This window comes from Octopus sinensis, linkage group LG11 (assembly GCF_006345805.1).
Source record: "Octopus sinensis linkage group LG11, ASM634580v1, whole genome shotgun sequence".
Taxonomy (NCBI): Eukaryota; Metazoa; Mollusca; class Cephalopoda; order Octopoda; family Octopodidae; genus Octopus; species Octopus sinensis.
In genome coordinates this window covers 31,704,942-31,726,366 of record NC_043007.1, presented here as the reverse complement: position 1 = coordinate 31,726,366, position 21,425 = coordinate 31,704,942, and the positions used below count along the sequence as shown (strand labels likewise).

Genomic DNA, 21,425 nt, shown 5'->3' with positions numbered 1-21,425 from the left:
TAAAACATCTAAATTTCAATGATATTTAAATTCATTAAAATACTTATATAATTGCGAAGTACATATATTTTCATCTTTTAAAATAATTTTCAATTTATAGAGAATCATTCTGCCTTTTTCTTTAATACCTAAGCGACATGAGGAGGTTACGTGAAAAAAGGCGGCAACTGTGGAAGAAGTTTGAATGAGTTGCGATTCTATTTCGGGACAATGTTGGGTAACAAAGCTTTGGAACTGATTAAGGAACTTTCTAGAGCTTCTAGCGGGACTTTATCACCATACAATGTAAGTTAAGCTATATTTATATTAACCCCAGGTGTTTTTTTTTTATTATTAATTATTCTTTAGCTCCAGGGCTGTCTTGAGTGTGAAGACTTCTGGTCAAATGTGGCCCATATTTCGGAGGGTGTCTAAAATCTGAACAGATCCCAAATCATATTATCTAATGCGTCTTCCCTATTTTTTTGACGACAGGATATTGTGTGAGGTAGATTTGGCTGTTATTTCCAGCAGGTTAAGTAACGACAGACAAGTTATATCGTTCTCTCGTTAGCACTAGATAATATAGAGACGTGGAGGGTATGTCATTGATGCGATTACAAATGGTGACGAAAGCACTTTGAAGAGGTATTACTTAAGAAGAGTGGACCTAACGCGTGCACCCGCGCTAGTTAGACGGATGCATGCACACGCTGCAAGTCAGGGACACCCGCGATAAAAAAAAAAGAATCCTCCATGTATAAATATGTGTAAACTGTATATCGGTGGGGAGGGGCTGTCTGTCTGTCTATCTGACTGACGTGATGTCGCATCGACTCCGCAGGTAACCCCTTTTTTCGACCTTCTATTGCACACATTTTGTTCCAATTTTTACACACAAATGAACAGGGCGTGAATTACTCGAGCCTAAAAGGATGTGTGAGGCTTTTCAACAATACTTTACCCAACTGTTTGGGATTAAGTGGTGGGTCACAATGCAGAGTGGACTTCAGTGCCTACCTGCATGCCCTGCCACGACTCTCAGCAAGAGAGGCGGAGTGTTTTGAAAAATCCATCACAGCCGCGGACGTACGGGATGCGATGGCAGGCTGCGCGAGACACAAGTCACCAGGCTTGGATGGTCTGCCTTCGAACTTTATATGCCAGACTTGTTTGGAGGCGTCTTGGCAGCTGTCTACTGCAACTGGCAGCAAAACGGGAGTATCCCCGCCTTTGTAAAGCAAGGAGCAGTGGCACTGCTAAAGAAGGATCCAAACAAGGGGTACGTCATAGATAATTTCAGGCCCATCACTCTGCTCAACGCAGATTTGAATATTTTGGCCAAGGTGTTAGCCGAGAGGTTGGCACTTGTCATCAAGAAACTCGTCAACAAGGCGCAAACGTGCACCGTGCCAGGTAGGAGTATCCATGACAACCTCTATCGGATGCGCTACATCATAGACAGGGTAGTTAAAGATCCTGGCATGGGTGGGGCGCTGATCAATTTGGATCAATCAAAAGCCTTAAAGTGGCTGGTTTCGGTTGGATCGCTGCCTTATACAGCGGCATCCGCTCTGTAGTTCGCGTAAATGGTCATCTATCCAGACCTTTTAACATCATGCGTTCGGTTCGTCAAGGATGCCCCCTCTCATCGCTTCTGTATGTATTGACTCTTGAGCCACTACTGCGGAAACTGGCGACGCTGAGGGGCATCCCACAAGAGCTGGGATGCGGGAGGAGCATGTCTGCATATGTGGACGACGTCACCATCATAGTGTCAAGCCACAAGCACATTGACCTGGTCGGCGAGACACTAAAAGAATACAAAGCGGTAATGGGAGCAAAAATTAACTGGGAAAAGTCAGTGAGCTTGCAGCTCGGCACCTGGAGAAGCAAGCCCATGCCACCCAACAGCGTCTTCATGGGACACTGGACCGACGGACCGGTTAAATTGCTCGAAGTCTGGTTCGGTCCGGACCTCCAAATGGAGAAGAACTGGGGCGAAATAACGACTAGGGTAACCACTCTCACCCAGCAATGGGCTGAGAGGAAGCTATCCCTAAAAGGTTGGGCGGAGGTGGTGAACGCATACATCGCATCTGTCATCGGGTACCGTTGTGCCTTGTCCCGACCCTACCATCACCAAACTGGAACGCATACTATTCCGCTTCCTGTGGAAGGGAAGTGTTCCGATGGTTAGGCGATCTATTTGCTGTCAACACCTGCTAAATGGAGGGCTAGGTATGCCTGTGGTCGATGGTGCGCAGACATGTACTGAGACTGCGACATCTCCGGTGCTTCATAGATGATGGTGAACAGGTGTGGTCGCCTTTTGTGCAATGCACTTTCCCGCAGCTCGTCTCCTTGGCTGAACTACAATCGTGGATCAAACAGAGACCGAGGCTAGGCGAATGGCACTGTGAGTGTCACCTTGCTCTCAAGCAACTCTGCCGTCCGGGACCAATCTTGTGCGACTTCATTACAATAAAGGCGTTCTATAGAGGATTAGTGGAGGGGAGGTGCGACGACGTTCTTGTGCAGAATCTGGGCGTCAACGAGAGACACCTGACTCGCTTGTTCAGGACAACTTTCGGGCCAGGACCTATGGACAATCACCAAAGATCCCTGGCCTGGCAGTGCTATCGAGAAGCATTACCTGTTCAGGATAAGCTCTACAGGCTCGGTTTGAGACACACTGGACTGACTCACCCGAGATGCGGTCAGAGCGACAAAACTGTTCTGCACGCACTCGTGCAGTGTCCAACCATTTCGGACCTGTGGGCTTATGCCAAACGGCTTCGGTCACATGTGGGACAAGTCCGCCTGTCGGCCGAATCTATCGTGTACATTGCTTCGCCCCCTTCCCTCAACCAGGAAGGCAAGGCAGTCTTCATTGTACTGGTGGCCATGGTGAAAGAATGTGTGTGGTGGACTCGAGTGAAAGGATTAGAGACAAACACTTACCTCTATGGCCAATCGGTCATCAACTTTTTCAAGTACCACTTGGAAAGGCAGGTTTCGTCTCGTGAAAGTTTCAAAAAAAGGTGGGTGAATGTAGCAAAGATGGTGCGTGCGAGTGACGAAACCATTTTGATCATGATCCTGTAAATCGTAAGAGAGAGAGAGCACTTTGCTCTCATGTGTTTATTTCCTCCCTGCCTGAGGTTACCGTGGTCTTTTCTGTAGGTTTTTCTTTCCTCGGATGAACCTAATAATCTTGTTTGTTACTTTAAAAAAAAAAATAAATATTTTCTTTCTGTGATACACGATCCCTTTTGATCGCTTTTTTTTCCGATTCCTTTTGATTGAAATTTTACATTTGTTTCCTTTATTTTTATTTTTCCTTTTCCATCTTCGAAAAGAAAAGTTCTACATTTGTATTTGTCCCCTCTGTGGCCAATAAAAAAAGTTATCTATCTATCTATCTGTCTGTCTATCTATCCCTCCATCTATCTATCCATCTATTTGTCTGTCTATCTCTCTATCATCTATCTATCTATCTGTCTGTCTATCTCTCTATCATCTATCTATCTATCTGTCTGTCTATTGAACATCCAACTGTCAAACCATCCAACCCATGCCAGCATGGAACATGGACATCAAATAATAATGAGGAGAAGAATGATGACATGTAGATCATGGTAAAATAAAGAATTGAATGTTTTTTTGTGAAATTCTTTGAACTATAACGTATTTTATTATTTGTATTTTGTGATTATTTTCTGTAGGAGGATTGCATCCGGCAGATACTTGATGAAATGAAAACACTTTATGAACTCAACCAGAAAGATGTGTAAGTTATTCATTTTTGGTAATAGAAGGTTTTTGCTTTATTTTCAATATTTTCAAAGTCATCTTCAAAATAAATTTCAGCATTGAACAGTATTGTTGAGCAAGTCACACAACTCAACTTAATGACCTAATAATATTAATAGTTGTCCTGAGTATGACTTTAACCCTTTTAGCATTTAAACTGGTCATATCTGGCCCAAATATTCTACCTGTTTTATGTTGAAACTGGTCTGGTCAAGCCTCTTGCACCTACCCTACAATGTCATTCTAAAAAACGAACAATCACATCATAAAAATTTTTAATCTTTGAGATAATTTGTAATTAACTGAAAAGAATTGGCAATAATGAGCCTTGTATTTGGCTGCATAATCTGAATGCTAAAGGGTTAAACTGCATCTGGTGGTAGGTCCCTGGTTTGGTAGTTTCAGGGTTTTGAGGGGTGTGGAACCATCTCCTAGCACCTGTCAGGGCCTTGGCTATGGGTTAATTAGCAAGTTATGGAAGAAACTCCAAGCGCAAACCTTCATCACCTTGAGCCTTGGGAAAAGAGAACTGTCAGGAGAGTCAACCTTGGCAGCAAATCAAGGAATGGAGTCCCTCAAGTGGTCCAGTGCCCTTTTTGATACCCTTCCTTGGGGTATATATATATATATAAATTTATATAAATAAGGATAAGATTGTTATTTAAATATCGAACCTATCAAGTGGCTAGCAAGGGAATAAAAACCTTCAAAGGTAATAATTATTATTAAAATTATAATTTAGGGTATCTAAGAGATACCATCACGCTGGAAATAGCAGCCAAAACTTGACTCTAAAACCACATTAAATGTGGTTTTAATGTATATATCTATATATATATATATATAAAACTGAGAATGTGTGTCTGTCTGTCTGTGTGTTTCCCTAAGACTTGAGAACTACACAACCAATTTCATTCAAATTTACACATGCCTTACTTAAGGTCCGGGGAGTGTCATTGGCAAAAAAAAAATGTTAACTTTTTCCTTAGGGTGACCCCACAGCAATATCATATCTTCTCCACTATTTCAGTATTATGTGTTAAAAGTGAAACAAAAACATCTCTCTATTGTAATGCAGACACTTCCATTTTAATACTGAAACTATTAAAATGAAAGTATTATATAACAGGGATGAACCATTAATAGTGGTCATCCTTTTTGCTAGAAGAAGATCCGCTGTGGTCTTATATGCTACACCAATGGTTTTCAATTCATATTAATCAAATTAATATTCAATTTTTCACCCTTATTATGTGTGTGTGTATTAGCAATTCGTATAAAATTGCATCAATGACTTGAACTTGAATAAGTGGTTTCACACAAATGGGAATACATTAAAAAGGTTTGTTGTTATTATTATTACTGTTTGACTATTGTAATCACGTTTGTTGGTTCCTCGTCAGGGAAATGTTGTTATGTTGCATTTGTTAAATAATTGTAAACCGTAACCCTCCCCCTTTCGGAGAAGGGGCTTTGGTTATTGTTTTAAAATTGAATTGTGTCCCTGTTTGGGGAAATTGACAATATTTTCACCGTCTTTACGGAAACATTTTTGTTAAAATGCCTTCCAGAGAAGAAAGTCCAAAAATGAATTTCACTGCAGCCGTACACTTCTATACAAGAGGGAGGCCAAGATCCAATTGATCGAAATTGCAAGAGACGGGCCTACAATTCCAGTCTGTTATATATTTTGAGTATTGTTATCACTAGCGATATCAAGATATAACTTTGTATTTTGTATTTTATGTGTAGATGTCTATATATAGGCGTAGGAGTGGCTGTGTGGTAAGTAGCTTGCTAACCAACCACATGGTTCCGGGTTCAGTCTCACTGTGTGGCACCTTGGGCAAGTGTCTTCTGCTATAGCCTCGAGCCGACCAAAGCCTTGTGAGTGGATTTGGTAGACAGAAACTGAAAGAAGCCTGTCGTATATATGTATGTATGTGTGTGTGTCTGTGTTTGTCCCCTTAGCATTGCTTGACAACTGATGCTGGTGTGTTTACGTCCCCGTCACTTAGCGGTTCGGCAAAAAGAGACCGATAGAATAAGTACTGGGCTTACAAAGAATAAGTCCCGGTGTCGATTTGCTCGACTAAAGGCGGTGCTCCAGCATGGCCACAGTCAAATGACTGAAACAAGTAAAAGAGTATATAGATGTACATGTAATATGTACACATATATACACATATATACACACATATATACATGCATAATATATCTACACATACGCACACACACACACATACATAGGGGCAGGTGTGGCTGTATAGTAACAAACTACGTTCCAAACACATGGTCCTGGGTTCAGTCCCACTGTGTGGTGACTTGGCATGTGTCTTCTGCTGTAACCCCAGACCAACAAAAGCCTTCTCAATGGATTTTGTACATATATACAGGCATACATATATATACATACATATATATACATGCATACGTACATATTTGGCATAAACACTCTACCACTACAACTAATAACTGCTGGGAACACTTTCAAACCTGCCTTACATTCGAACCGGAATCTCAACGCCCGAGTTTTCCATCTGAAGTTAATCTCTCTCATGAAGCTCATACAAAAAGGGCAAGTCTTTGGGCCCATACAATGTGACATGTACACAATCGAGTGGCAAAAAAGGGGCCTTCCACATGCTCATAACCTGCTTTGGTGGTGGTGGTGGTGGTGGCGGTGGCGTCGGCGGCGTTGTCGTCGTCGTTTGTGAAGCTGTCGTCTGGGTTCTTCCAATTCTTCGTGTGTCGGCGTCCATGCTCACACCTGCACCTGTGTTGCTCCTCCCCTTCTTTCCCTCCCTCGTGAAGCAGTGGGGAAGGCAGGGTAGGGAAATCAACGTCGTAAGCGTTGTCAAGGAGACCAGTGACCTTTTCCCCGACGACTTCATGGCTTTGAAGTTGCCATGCTCAAAACAAAAATGGTTAAGAAAGCCGAAAACGAATTTACAAAATGGGGAAATACGTCACACAGGGAAGGTTTCCCGTGCAAAGAATTTGCACAACCGAATGCTTTAGTTGTTGCACAACTTTTACGTAAAAAATATTATCCAAACACAAACTTTTGAAGGCAATATTGTATGGCGATGGTAATAGATTTAGTAGCCAAAAGGAGAGAGCAGCGGTATAGTATGGTGGTGGTGTTGGTGGCGGCGGCGGTAAAAATAGCGAATGCGGAGGTGGTAGTGGTGGCGATGTTGGCGTCCATGCTCGCACCTGCACCTGTGTTGCTCCTCCCCTTCCTCTCTCCTTCATGAAGCTGTGGGGAAGGCAGGGTTGGGAAATCAACGTCGTAAGCGTTGTCAAGGAGACCAGCCTTCTTTTAGAACAACGACTTCATGGCTTTGAAGTCGCCAAAACAGAAATGGCTAAGAAAGCCGAAAGCAAATTTACAAAATCGGGAAACACGCCACACAAAGGCAGGTTTCCCATGCAAAGAATTTGCACAACCGAATGTTTTAGTTGTTGCACAACTTTTACGTAAAAAATATTATCCGAAGACAAACGTTTGAAGTTTAGTATTGTCTTTTTTTATTTTTAACGCTTGTGCAAAATTGGATTTGTTTTTGGTGGTAGTGTTGGTGTCACTTGTAGTGGTTGAGGTTGTAGTAGTGGTGTTGTTGTTGGCAGTTATGGTAGACGGCAAAACGATGATATTGTTGCTGTTGTTGTTGGTGGTGGTGATGGTGGTGGAATTTCTCAATTCACTGGAGCCTCCTGGACTACCTCCACACATATTAGCACTTAAAGTCGGATCTCCTGTAATGCTACTCCGCAATCTGGAACCACCAAGACTTTGCAATGGAACACGACTGGTGACAAAGAAAATGATGTCACACGTTATCGAGGCGATCATTCTTTCTGGATGTGGAAAAGGTGATGATGTCTTTATTCCAAGATTTCCTCTTACTCCATCAGGAGCAGAAATTCCATTTACATTCAGAAGACTGCAATTCCCCCTTCGTGTCAGCTTTGCCATGTCCATTAACAAATCTCAGGGTCAAACCCTCTCTGTAGCTGGTCTTCTCTTGGAAGAGCCCTGCTTCTCGCATGGGCAACTGTATGTTAGCTGCTCAAGAGTAGGAACCAAAAGAAACCTTTTTGTATATGCTCCACAAGGAAAAACAAGGAACATTGTTTACAACGAGGTGTTATAATCTCAACAGCCAGGAGGTATATACATGATCCCCTTTTTTTTAACAAACTTCATGTACTTACATGTATTTATATTAATATACATATATATGTGTGTGTGTGTATGGATACACACACACACACATATATATAACAGAAAAGTCTAATTCTTCAATTAAATGTAACCGGGCAACGCCAGATATCTCTGCTAGTATATATATATATACTAGCAGTATCGCCCGGCGTTGCTCAGGTTTGTAAGGGAAATAACTATAAAGCATTTTTAGAGAGTTATAGCCAAAAAACAGCAAAAAAATGGGAAAAAAATGATGGTAAATTTTTTTTTTAGTTAAAAAAGGTGGAGTTGCGTCCCCTAGACAGTTTGTGGTTCGTGTTTCTGATTGTCGACCCCATGTCGAATTTATCGATTTTTTTCAGAACTGGGGGAACTTTTCAAAATTTTCGCTGCGTTAGTTTTGAATTATGGCATTGGGCTATGTGTGTGTCAAGTTTCATCAGAATCGGTTGAAAGCCGTGGTCAGGGTGAGGGTACAAGCAAACAGACACACAGAAACACGCACAGACAAACTGCCGTTTATATAGAGAGAGATGAGGGGTTGCTGAAAAGTTCCTGGCTTTAAAGGGATCATGAAAGGCTTGGTTGGAGGTCCAACCTTCTGAGTTTTTGTCCAGGGTTTAGAAAAGCTGAAGGACTGCTGCAATAAGTGTGAATCTGAGAGGAGAATATGTTGAATAAAATCATAATTAACTGATCCTCCAGTATTTTTCTTTTACCCAAAGCCAGGAACTTTTCAGCACTCCCTCGTATATGAATATAAATTACTAGCAGTATCGCCTGGCGTTGCTCGGGTTTGTAAGGGAAATAACTATATAAGCATTTTTAGAGAGTTATAGCCAAAAAATAACCAAAAAAATGCATTAAAAATGGAAAAAAAATGATGGTAAATTTTTTTTTAAATCGTTGACTCATCGTAGACATTTTTAGAGAGTTACTTCCCCTTATATAATAGCGAAAAAATGCATTAAAATGGAAAAAAATGATGGTAAATTTTTTTTTAAATCGTAGACTCATCGTAGACGCGCGCTAATACCCAGAAGGGCTTGATATGAATCACGACTATAAGATACCCGGTTTTGGTTAAACTGCACCGCAAAATGTGGGAGTAGTTAGGAATCTAAATCGTAGGAGACAGACAGACACACAACCTTACTTTTATATATAAAGATTTCTGTATTTAGTTTACAAGTGTGATGGGTTTTGTTGGTGAGTGAAAATGCTTTTCCTAAGGCTGCGCCAAGAAGTAATTAACAACATTCACGAACAATTAACAGAACCTTTATTTACTGCATATAATGGGTTCTGTGTTGGTCTTTTGACAAAACTAACAATGGCAATTACACAAACATCTTCTCCAGCAAATGAATATTTTCTTTATGATCTGCTTTTTTTAAAATTTTCTTCATATTAATTGGCAACTATTTTGCGTCTCATCCTAGGAACGACACCGTGGCCGGAGAAGCTGGTTTGTTCTCCAGTGTCCAGGTCCGGCATGCTGCTCTTGAAAGAAACAAACGATGTCTTCTAACTTACCTGTAAATATACCTTTTATTTTTTTTTTACAATTTACTTGTTTCAGTCATTGGACTGTGGCCATGCTGGGGCATGGCTTTGTAGGTTGAACAAATTGATCCCTTGGGGTTTTTTTTTCTTTGGTTCTCCCTCAAGTCTGGTACTTGTTCTATCAGTCTCTTTTCCTGAAGTCTTAAATTTTTGGAATATAAACAAACCAACACTGGTTGTTAGTCACTGGTTGGGGAACAGACACAGTGATACGCTCACTATATTTGTGTGTGTTTGTGTATATGCACCCAAACATACACAAACACATATAACATATATATCATCATCATCATCATCATTTAGTGTCTGCTTTTCCATGCTGGCATGTGTTGGATAGTTTGACTGGAACTGGTAAGCCAGAGAGCTGTACAAGGTTCCAATCTGATTTGGTATGGTTCCTATGGCTGGATGCCCTTCCTAACAACAACCACGCCAAGAGTATAATGGGTACCAGTCACGTGGCACCACTTGGCCTGACTGGTCTTCTCAAGCACAACTTAGGACCATACGTCTCGGTCACTTGTCATCACCTCACACACATGGAAGCCCTTGTATTAGGGCTTCCACACAGTTTCTCTCAGCCAAATTCACTCACAAGGCATTGGTCAGCCCAGGGCTGTAGTAGAAAACACTTGGCCATGGTACTGTGCAGTGGGACTGAACCTGAAACCATGTGGTTGCAGAGCAAGCTTCTTAACCACACAGCCAGGCCTGAACTTGGCCCCACACCCTTTTCTTACATTGTAGGGTGTGAAGCATTCTATGACATGTCACAGATGGATGAAATGCAGCTGTTGCAGTAGATGCATGCACACACAATGGGTTTCTTTCAGTCTCCCTCTACAGGATCTGCTCATAGTAGAGGTGCATTGCTTAGTAGTTAGAGCATTGCACTCATGATCGTGTGATGATGGTTTCAATTCCTGGGCTGGGTACTGAGTTGTGTTCTTGAGCAAACACTTCATTTCTCATTGCTCCAGTCCACTCAGCTGGCAAAAATCAGTAATCCTGCGATGGACCGATGTCCTGTCCAAGGAGGAGAGACATTTGCCACAGAATCTAGGTAACTGGCCTTATGGCTTGGGAAATAACTTTGATCCTTCTAAAAATATAAAAAAATAGAAGAGAGAGATTCACTCATAAGGCTTTGGTTGGCCCAGTGCTATAAAAGAAGACACTTTGCTTAAAGTGCCCTGCAGTGGGACAGAACCTGAAACCACGTGGTTGGAAAGCAAACTTGTTTCCACACAACCATGCCAACACCTGTGTATATTGAGGAACAAACTTACCATATAAAGGTGGTGAGCTGGCAGACACGTTAGCAAGCCAGGTAAAATGCTTAGCAGTATTTTGTCTGCCGTTACATTCTGATTTCAAATTCCACCAAAGTCGACTTTACCTTCCATTCTTTATGCACTTGAGTCGATGTAATAGACTTAATCCCTTTGTCTGTCCTTGTTTATCCCCTCTATGTTTAGCCTCTTGTGGGCAATAAAGAAATAAGAAACTTACCATATTTTAACGTGTATAAGGAACCCCTTAATTTGGAGGGCTTAAAATTCGGAAAAAAGGTTTTGTAAGGGATTATAATACTATCCATGTATAAAAAAACCCCATATTTTTTTAACCTAATTTTTGACCAGAAAAGGGGTTCCTTATACAGGTTAAAATACAGTAGGTCAAATCTTTGTTTTGAATGCAACAGACTCTGTGTAAACAACTGATACCGTTTTCTGTATCTGCAGGTATAAAAGACTAAGGAATATACAACAAATGCGCTGGGAATTTGGTAGTGTTCTTCCTGCCGAGATCCGTTACAATATGTGTGAACGTGAGGTAAGTGGTTTTAAGCACTTGTCTAATGTGACCCTTGAAATGTGCATATACACCTTTTTACCTGTTTCCACTATCTTCAGTTGCATTGTTTATGTAACATTGGAACTTGTAGTGCTGGTTTTCAATTCTGTATAAAATCTATAAACTTAAAATCAACAGAAAATATATTCCAGTATTGTGATTGTTGTTAGGAAGGGCATCCAGCCGTAGAAACCATGCCAAATCAGACTGGAACCTGGGGCACCTCTCCATTTTACTGGTTCCAGTCAAACAATCCAACCCATGCCAACATGGAAAAACAGACTGTAGATGATGATGATGATATATATGTTATATGTGTCTGTGTATGTTTGGGTGCATATACACAAATACACACAAATAAAGTGTACATATTATTGAGTCTGTTCCCCAACCAGCAACTAACAACCAGTGTTGGTTTGTTTATATTCTCGGAATTTAAGATTTCTGGAAAAGAGACTGATAAATCAAGTACCAGACTTGTGTGTGCGGGGCTGGATTTCTTTCAGTTGGTCACAGGTTTCTCATCCCTGACCTACATAAGTCTTGGGAATTACCCCTTGTCTACTGGTTATTAATTTTCTTTTCTAAATTACCATATGTAAGTATTTTTCATAGGGTGTTGTTAGGGGGTAAACCATAGTGAGTAATAAAATTTAGTTAGTGTTTAACATGGTGAAATCAACAGCAGAGATGCTTTGCTTCATGCGGAAACTGCAGGAGATAATCAGGGGTTTGGCAAGCTCTTTTACTGAATCCCTCACAATGTTGGAAACCTTTCTGTATCATCAGCTGGTATCTCAGGGTCACAAGTATTTTTGCCCCCTAGCCTGTACCTTTCGCCCTGAGTGGGGCAGTGAGGACTGTATAGGTTTTCATCTGCAGAGGTGTTCCACCTGTGTTCTCTTGTCAACCACAGCAACAGCAGTGGTTCCAGCTGTTGTACCTATTCTCCTTGGTGGCTTTCTTTCAGTTGTCTGGATTCCAGACCTTTCTTCCGCAGAAGACAGTGCATTTATGTACCTGGAAAGCCCCGGCAGCCGATTTCAAATGGGAATGAAGCCACATGTTACCCCTTGTGCCTTGTTGGCCTGTCTAACTGGAAAGCTGACTTCTATAGGGAATGGGGCCATGTACAATCCCTTGTTGACTAAGTCCTAGTAATTTTTCTTTTTCCTCCAAGGCATTATAACTTCAACCAGAATAACTTTTTTTTCATTTGCTGCTGGAGAACAGGACTGTATCTACTAGATTAATAGTAATTTAATAAATTAATGTTAATCCATTAAAAACCTATGAATACTCAGTAAAAACGCTATCACAAATCGCCTGCTTATTTCATGGTAGTTCAGACTCGTTAAATCCACATTATTCTCTGGAGATTATTTGTAAACAAGGGGAGATCACTTTCCACCAATCAAAGTAAAATATTCAAAATACTGCATTTGATTCAACCAATCAGGATAGATTAAAATTTTGTGGGGATTAAATGCATAAACTGTAATCGGTAATATTTTGATTGGTTGATTAAAAATCTCGATCATTTATTTTTTAAAAAATTTAATAAGTTAGCCTTTTAACATCATCATTATTTAACGTCTGCTTTCCATGCTAGCATGGGTTAGACGATTTTTGACTGAGGACTGGCGAACCAGAGGGCTGCACCAGGCTCCAATCTGATCTAGCAGTGTTTCGACAGCTGGATGCCCTTCCTAATACCAACCACTCTGAGTGTAGAGGGTGCTTTTTTTTTTTAACAAATTTATTCAACAAGTTAGCCTTGAAACTAAGGTTTTCAGAATTCCTAGTTTCAAATATCTGCTGCAAATACCAAAGTTAGTATTAATGTGTACGGTTTTAATAAGTTCATTGAAAAGAAAGAAAAAAATTAATCAATGGTTAGTATATTTTCCTGCATGTATGGGAGATAACTCTCAAAGTGTTTCAGTCTTAATTTCACCTCTTTAGCAAAGCATTTTTTATGCTGTACTTGCCAAAGTAGTGATAAACAAATCATGAAGTAAATATACAAATTTGAGTGTTTGTTAGTGTAGGAAAGTAAAATTTAGAAATGAAATAATTCAAAAATGTTAAATTGCTTTATTCTATTTCTCTCCCAACTGTTATATTTGGAGAGAGTGTGCATCATTAGTGCCTGTGTTTCTTCATGCATCAGAGATCTGGAATTCCAAAAGCCACCTCCCTCCGACAAGTCTTCCTAACGAGACGTCTGCATTGGCTGGGTCATGTCCTCCATCGTCAACCAGGAGAATTCATCTATGAAGCAATTGCCCCAGCTCCCCTTCAGGGTTGGCGAAAGCAATGTGGTGGACCATGAAAAACCTGGCTGATGACAGTTAAGGCTGATCCGGAACCCAACCTAGGCCCCCATATCTACGGCGTTTGCCACTGGAATAAGGAGTGGTTGGAGATCACACGGCCGTTTGCCTCAAATCGCCAGGCCTGGTCGGCATTTGTGAGAGATGCAGCATTGAGGATGAATGAAGCCAGTTCAATCCACCCCGGGTGAATGCTGCCTCAAGTCAAGTCAAGTCAACTGTCATATTTTCTATGTTGCTGCTGTCTTTGTAGCAACGTTCAGACTTCTGCCTTGGACTGTTGTAGCTTCAGAGCATATCACCTTTTTATATGTAACACCTTAACTTCCTTTCTAAATTAACCATTTAATCTTTTTGGTTCATTCCCTTGTCGCTTCAAAATGTCTAACCCTTCAGCATTCAGATTACTCTGTTGGATGTAAAGCTTATTTATTCACATTGCTTTGAATTAATCATTATCTCCTTGCTTCAAGATTTTGATGATATTGACTTTTAGAATAATTATCTAGGGTAGGTGTGAGAGGCTGGATCTGGCCAGTTGAAGCATAAAGCAGATCAAATATTTGGCCCAGAATTGGTTGGTTTGAATATAAAGTCGGTGGAATATTTTGGCCAGGTCTGGTCAGTTTGAACATAAAACAGAATTTTGGGTCTGATATGGCTGGCTTTAATTACTAAAGGAATATATTATCATCATTAGGAAGGGCATCCAACTGTAGAAACTTTGCCAGATCAGATTAGAGCCTGGTGCAGCCAGCCATCTGGCTCACCAATCCTCAGTCAAACCATCCAACCCATGCCAGCATGGAAAGCAGACGTTAAACGATGATGATGATGATGTTGTTTAATGTGTCTTTCATGCTGGCATGGGTTGGACGGTTTAACAGGAGCTGGTCAGCCAGAGGGCTACACCAAGCTCCACCGTCATGGTTTTTACAGTTGGATGCCCTTCCTAATGTCAACCACTTTATAGAGTCTACTGGGTGCTTTTTACAATGCACCATCACTGGAATAGGTCACCACATAACTTGTAAGACACCATCATACATATATATACATACATATATATATATAACACCTTTAGCTTCGTTTTTAATTTAAACATTTTTGTATCAACCTGCCAAAGTCCATCTCGGGTTTTATGATTCAAGTCTCTTTTATACAGTTCATATATAAATTTATATCTTAATTGTATGCTCTTTTACATGTTTCAGTCATTTGACTGTGGCCATGTTGGAGCACTGCCTTTAGTTGAAGAAATTGACTGCAGGACCTATAATATATATGTACATGATGGGCTTCTTTCAGTTTCTGTCTACCCAAATCCACTCCCAAGGCTTTGGTTGACCCGAGATTATAGTGGAAGACATTTGTCCAAGGTGCCACGTGGTGGGATTGAACCCAGAACCATGTGGTTGGGAAGCAAGCTTCTTACCACAGAACCATGTCTGCGCCTATGCGCAAACATTTTAAGCTTTTTTCTAAATATTATCTATTTTCCCAAATCCTTCCAAATTCTTGATTATTTCCTTAAAAATATGGTTTTTGAAAGGATCAAAGCCCACCTTAATTACCCTCTTGGTGTTTTTCTTTTCCCAGGTGCAATGGTTTAACCGATATAACAAGATGTTAGCAACCTACATGCGGAATATTGCTGGTGGCATCGGACTCGATCTTACTCAGGATATACAACCTCCTAAAAGTTTATATATTGAGGTATGTTACATTTCTCTTATAATAATTTTCAGGTTCAATCCCACCGCATGGCACCTTTTGGGAAAGTGTTTTCTACTATAGCCTCAATGCAACCAATGCCTTGGGAGTGGATTTGCTTGATGGAAACTGTGTGAAAGCCCATTGTGTGTGTGTGTATATATTGGTTGTTCCTTCTTGAGCTATGCTTGGTTCATAATGTTTCCTTGGCGTATAGGTTCCCCACCTGAACCAGACGCTGGTCTGTCGCAGGTGAGCTTGCATGATGCAGGAGGAAAGAGTGAGAGAAAGTTGTGGTGAAAGAGTCAGCAGAAGTTCGCCATTACCTTCTGCCGGAGTCGCATGGAACTTAGGTGTTTCGCTCATAAACCCACACATCGCCCAGTCTGAGATTCGAACCCACGATCCCTCAACCGCGAGTCCACTGCTCTAACCACTAGGCCATGTGCCTCCACGTATGTGTGTGTGTATATATATATTATTTGGGTATATGATTAGTAGTATGCTGATTAAAGCACTTCTGCTGTTTAGGCTACCTAATGTCATCCACAGGTTTTGTGTAAGTGCCACTGGATCTATATCAGGAATTCCGCAGTGTTTGTTGAGTTTATAATGAATAAAGAAAATGGAGTTTGCAAGAATCTTTATTCAGCACAACGATTGTTCCAACCCATCTTGTATCTGTGCCTTGTGAGTGGGATGTGGTACAACTAGTTGTGTTGTATCTACCAGTGGACAATATCCCTCCAGCAAGGCACAGATGCAGGACAGGTCAAAACGATCGTTGTGTTGAATAAATATTCTTGCAAACTCAATTTTCCATTTCCCTCATCATCATCATCGTTTAACGTCCGCTTTCCATGCTGGCATGGGTCGGACGATTTCACTGAGGACTGGTGAGCCAAATGGCTGCACCAGGCTCCAATCTGATCTGGCAGATTTCTACAGCTGGATGCCCTTCCTAACGCCAACCACTCCGAGAGTGTAGTGGGTGCTTTTACATGCCACTAGCACGAGGGCCAGTCAGGCAGTACTGGCAACGGCCACGCTCAAATGGTGATTTTTACGTGCCACCTGCACAGGAGCTAGTCCAGTGGCACTGGCAACAACCTCGCTCGAATATTTTTTCATGTGCCAGTAAGGTGACGCTGGCAATGATCACGCTCAAATGGTGCTTTTTACGTGCCTCTATACATATAAATTTGACATGGGCGATTCTTTCTTGTCTTGGGATTCACGGTCAAATGGCTGAGTGGAATTGCATGAAAAATTACACAGATGTGCAGAATGATCCGGTGGTGTTGCTGGGCTTTGTATTTTTTAGATAGCTCCCATGGTTACCAAGATAATCTACTATAATAATGCTCTTGTTGAGGGATGATAGATGAATAAGGAAGGAAGGAAGGGGTGATGTCATATTAGGTAGTGGGATGATGAAAATTGTATGCTGAAAAAATAAATCAAACAGCGTTTCAGCTCTGTGTGAATATATGTGTGTATATGTAAACGGGGGGGAATGTGTGTGTGCGTGCATGTGCATGCGCAATGGAAGTGGAATGGTTCATCTTTGTTTGCTTAGTATTTAGGTTTATTTTTTGATTTGGTTGAATCTTGCTTGGTTTTTTTTCTGTTGGTCTGTTATTTTTTAGCGTTTCACATTTCAGGTGAGATGTTTAGTTGACCATGGAGAATTCGAGACTCAAGATGGAAACATTGTAGTCTTAAAAAGAAATAATCAGGTGTGTATTATGTGTTTATTTCTTAATTTGTGTGACCTAATTAGGTTTAATAACACAATGAGGTTCATTTTGTTAACGATCCTTAATTCTGTTTAACCTTTGAGCATTCAGATTAATCTCTCAAATGTAATCCTTTTTTTATTCACATCGTTTTCTATCAACCGTGGCTTATCTCATAGCTTTGAGGTTTCAGTGATGCTATTCTTCATTTTTTTGAATGGCATTACAGGGTAGGTGTGAGAGGCCGGATCTGGCCAGTTTTAACATAAAACTAATGGAATATCTAGGCCAGATATGGCTGGTTTGAATGCTGAAGGGTTAAAATATATATAAGGGCTGTAAATAAGTGACTGTTTGATCTGGTCCAGTTCTTACACAAACTATTTGTTATCATCAGGAGTGGCTGTGTGGTAAATAGCTTGGTTACCAACCACATGGTTCCGGGTTCAGTCCCACTGCGTAGCACCTTGGGCAAGTGTCTCCTACTATAGCCTTGGGCTAACCAAAGCCTTGAGTGGATTTGGTAGACGGAAACTGAAAGAAGCACGTCGTGTATATATATATATATATATATATATATATATATATATATATATATGTATGTGTGTGTGTATATGTTTGTGTCTGTTCGTCCCCACCAACATTGCTTGACAACCAATGCTGGGGTGTTTATGTACCCATAACTTAGCAGTTCAGAAAAAGTGTCCGATAGAATAAGTACTAGGCTAACAAAGAATAAGTCCTGGGGTCGATTTGCTCAACTAAAGGCGGTGCTCCAGCCTGGCCGGAGTCAAATGACTGAAACAAGTAAAAGAATATCATTTAACATCCCTTTTTCTATGTTGACATAGGATGAGTGGTTTGACAGGAGTTGGTGAACCAAGGGACTGCACCTAGCCCCTATTTCTGCTTTTGCACGCTTTCTGTGGCTGGATGCTCTTCCTGACACTAACCACTTTACAGTGTGTTCAGTGTTTTTCTTCGTGGCACCAACATCAGTGAAGTCTCCATATAATTGAGTGTGGGGATGGAGAGTATTTCAGAGGGGGTGGTTTGGCTTTATGTTAGATGTTGAGAGGCTAAAATATGACAGACAAGTACTGGTGAAAACAGTTAATTTGAGCCAATGAGCCTTTTACGTTGCTGCTCAACCCATGGGACTCAGCATCAAATCTCCCTCAACTCACATCATATTGTCTTAAAAAACAAAGACATACACAATGTCTGAATATAAGGAGAGATGGTCAAGGCTTGATTGGTTGAGAGTGAGCTGGAGTTAAATAAACAACCAATATTATTTCCACTGATGGCCGCACTTTGTTGTAGTGCTAAGTTGAATTGTGAGATTGTGAGAATGCATGGTATGAAATGAAAAATATATATCACATACATTCTACACTCTCGGAGTGGTTGGCATTAGGAAGGGCATCCAGCTGTAGAAACTCTGCCAAATCAGACTGGTGCCTGGTGCAGCCATCTGGTTTGCCATTCCTCAGTCAAATCGTCTAACCCATGCTAGTATGGAAAGCGGACGTTAAACAATGATGATGATGATGATACATTCTGCTTGGTGGTTGGTGTTAGGAAGGGCATCCAGCTGTAAAAATCCTGCCAAAACAGTCGCAGAAGTCTGGTGCAGGGTTCTGCCTGGTAAGTTCCTGTCTAACCATTCCACTCATGCCAGCATGGAAGGCAGACGTTAAACGATGATGATGATACATACATATGTGTGTATATATGCACACATATAGAATGAGGTGATTGGGTGTAACTGTTGGACACTAATGATTGATTTGCTATGGCTGACTGGTCTTTCACCCTGTTTTGGTGACAGTGTTTTTTGGCACTGAAAGCAATGATGCACACAGACATGCACCTATCTGCAATGAGATGATTGGGGTTGGCTGTTTTGATGCTGACAATTTGACACTGTTGACTGGGCACTCAACCTGTCTTGCCCACTGGAGGCAAGCAGATACATGCACATGCTCATGCAGAAATAGATAGAAGAGATGAGAAAGAAACATCTTCATCATTTAATGCCCGTCTTCCATGCTGGCATGGGTTGGATGGTTTGACAGGAACTGGCTAGGGAGATGGCTACAGTTTATTAACTGAATGCGATTGACATAAACAATTTTCCTCTCCTCAAACATGTAAAGAGAAATATGCCCAGAGAGAAAGAGACAGAGATAATACAATTTATTAATTGAACACGATTGACATAAACCCTTTTCCTCTGATACACACAGAGAAATATGTTCACCCTTGGGGAGAGAGAGGAAGGAAAAGAAAGAATGAGATCAACATTAAAACATCTGATGTCAAATAAGTCAGCATTGGATCAGTGATGGCAAATAGGTGGTGCCAAAACAGCTGTGCCAAAACGTCCCAAACCCCACCTCCCATACCTCTACCTTCTTTCACTTAAATTAATATTCATTTTCCTTTCTCTTTCAGCATTTCCTTTTACGGTCTGAATGTGAAAATCTCATCCGACAAGGCATCTTGGAACATGTCACCAACTGAAAGCCCTTCTTCAACCCTGTACGTCATTCTACTTCTTTTCAAACCTTCTGTGAAAACCTGAGATCTAAAAACTGAAGATAGACTTTAAATGTGATATATTAGTTCCAAATACGTCACAATGCATCACAAACCTTTAATTCCCAGGACAAACATATATTGTATTAATGAAATAATTTCTTAATTAGAGAAAGAGATTGCCATCTTTTGAATGCCATGTTTTTCTTAGAAAGTGCAGGAAATGAGGACACTTTTAAAACTTTTTTTTGTTCAAGTTTCATCATTTCCCTGCATGAAGCTGTAAGTTGGCAGCATCATTAGCATGTTGGTGAAAATGCTTTACTGCATTTCTTCCGGTTTTTATCTTCTGGGTTCAAATCCTACCAAGTTCAGCTTTATCTTTCATCCTTTTCAGGATTGATAAAACAAGTTCCTGTTGAGCACAGGGGGTTGATATTATCTACTTACGCCCCGCCTCCTCTAAAATTGCTGGCCTTGTGCCAAAATTTGAAACTATTTCACTGCATGTATGGAATGGTTTTTGTAAATCTGATCTGCTGGATATTGTTGGAATGGTTATTTCTGCAAAAGGATTATCTTGATTACTGCTAAGTCAAAACAACAGACAGGAACTGAACTTGGTCAGGTTCGGTACTCAATCATGTACTTTCACAGGCTGAACTTAAAACAGTGTATATTTGAGAAATCTTGAATCTTAATCTCAAGGTTGTTGTCTTTCATAAACATTTCAAAATCTTGATTTTCTGACTCAGTTTGTTTCTGAACATTGGTTGTTAATAAAAACATCATTATCATGTATTGTACACCCGTAGCTCATTCCCGCTTCAGCGCAACTCCTCCAACTGCCTTGCCCACTCTCGTCCAAGCAGCTCTTGATATGGTCCATCCGTCATATTCTTTCCCTCTCTCTTGGTTTACTGCCCTCTGCTCTTCCTTCCATGAGAATGTTTTCCAAAATCTCTGCTTCTTCAAATTAAAAACGTGTGCGTTAAGAAGCTTGCTTACCAACCACATGGTTCCGGGTTCATTCCCACTGCGTGGCACCTTGGACAAGTGTCTTCTACTATAGCCTCGGACCAACCAAAGCCTTGTGAGTGGATTTGGTAAACTGAAAAAAGCCCGTCATGTGTGTGTGTTTGGCCCCTCCACCATCATTTGACAACCAGTGTTGGTGTGTTTTGAGACTGATAGAATAAGTCCCAGGTTTTGATAAAGAAAAAAGTCCTGGGGTCGATTCATTTGGTTAAGACTTCTTCAAAGTGGTGCCCCAGCATGACCGCGGTCTCATGAATGAAAACAAAACATAAAAGATAAAGACAGTCATCTATGTATCACATTTACTGTACTTAATGGTATAAAAGATGTGCAGGCGTATTAGATGCAGCACTTATTCATAAAAAAGGGGTTTGTAGTGCATACAAGTTTATGGGAATCCCAACTTTGAGGACCTGAGGTGATTTTATTTTGACTCAGTTTTTCAGAGGGGAAAAAGTGCATCTTACATGCCATCAAATTGGTTAACACTCAACAAGCGAGATGCTGTAGCTTTTGTCTTAGATGAAGTCTTTCAACGTGTTAAAAACCGCACAACATATTGGCGAGAGGTGAAAAATTGCTTCAGCAGTGGCTACTGAGGATGGCAGATGCATGACAGCCTTC

The 21,425-nt window shown here is 40.8% G+C and overlaps 1 protein-coding gene across 1 annotated transcript; it reads left to right on the top strand.

The window, feature by feature from the left end:
• Positions 1–125: 125 nt before the first annotated feature.
• Positions 126–20,569, top strand: LOC115217472 (DNA replication complex GINS protein PSF1-like). Its single transcript, XM_029787179.2, has 7 exons — positions 126–285; positions 3,708–3,772; positions 9,451–9,546; positions 11,320–11,410; positions 15,367–15,483; positions 17,145–17,219; positions 19,680–20,569. The coding sequence occupies exons 1-7, from the start codon at positions 211–213 to the stop codon at positions 19,746–19,748; spliced, it is 588 nt and encodes a 195-aa protein (XP_029643039.1). The 5' UTR covers positions 126–210; the 3' UTR covers positions 19,749–20,569.
• Positions 20,570–21,425: the final 856 nt, after the last annotated feature.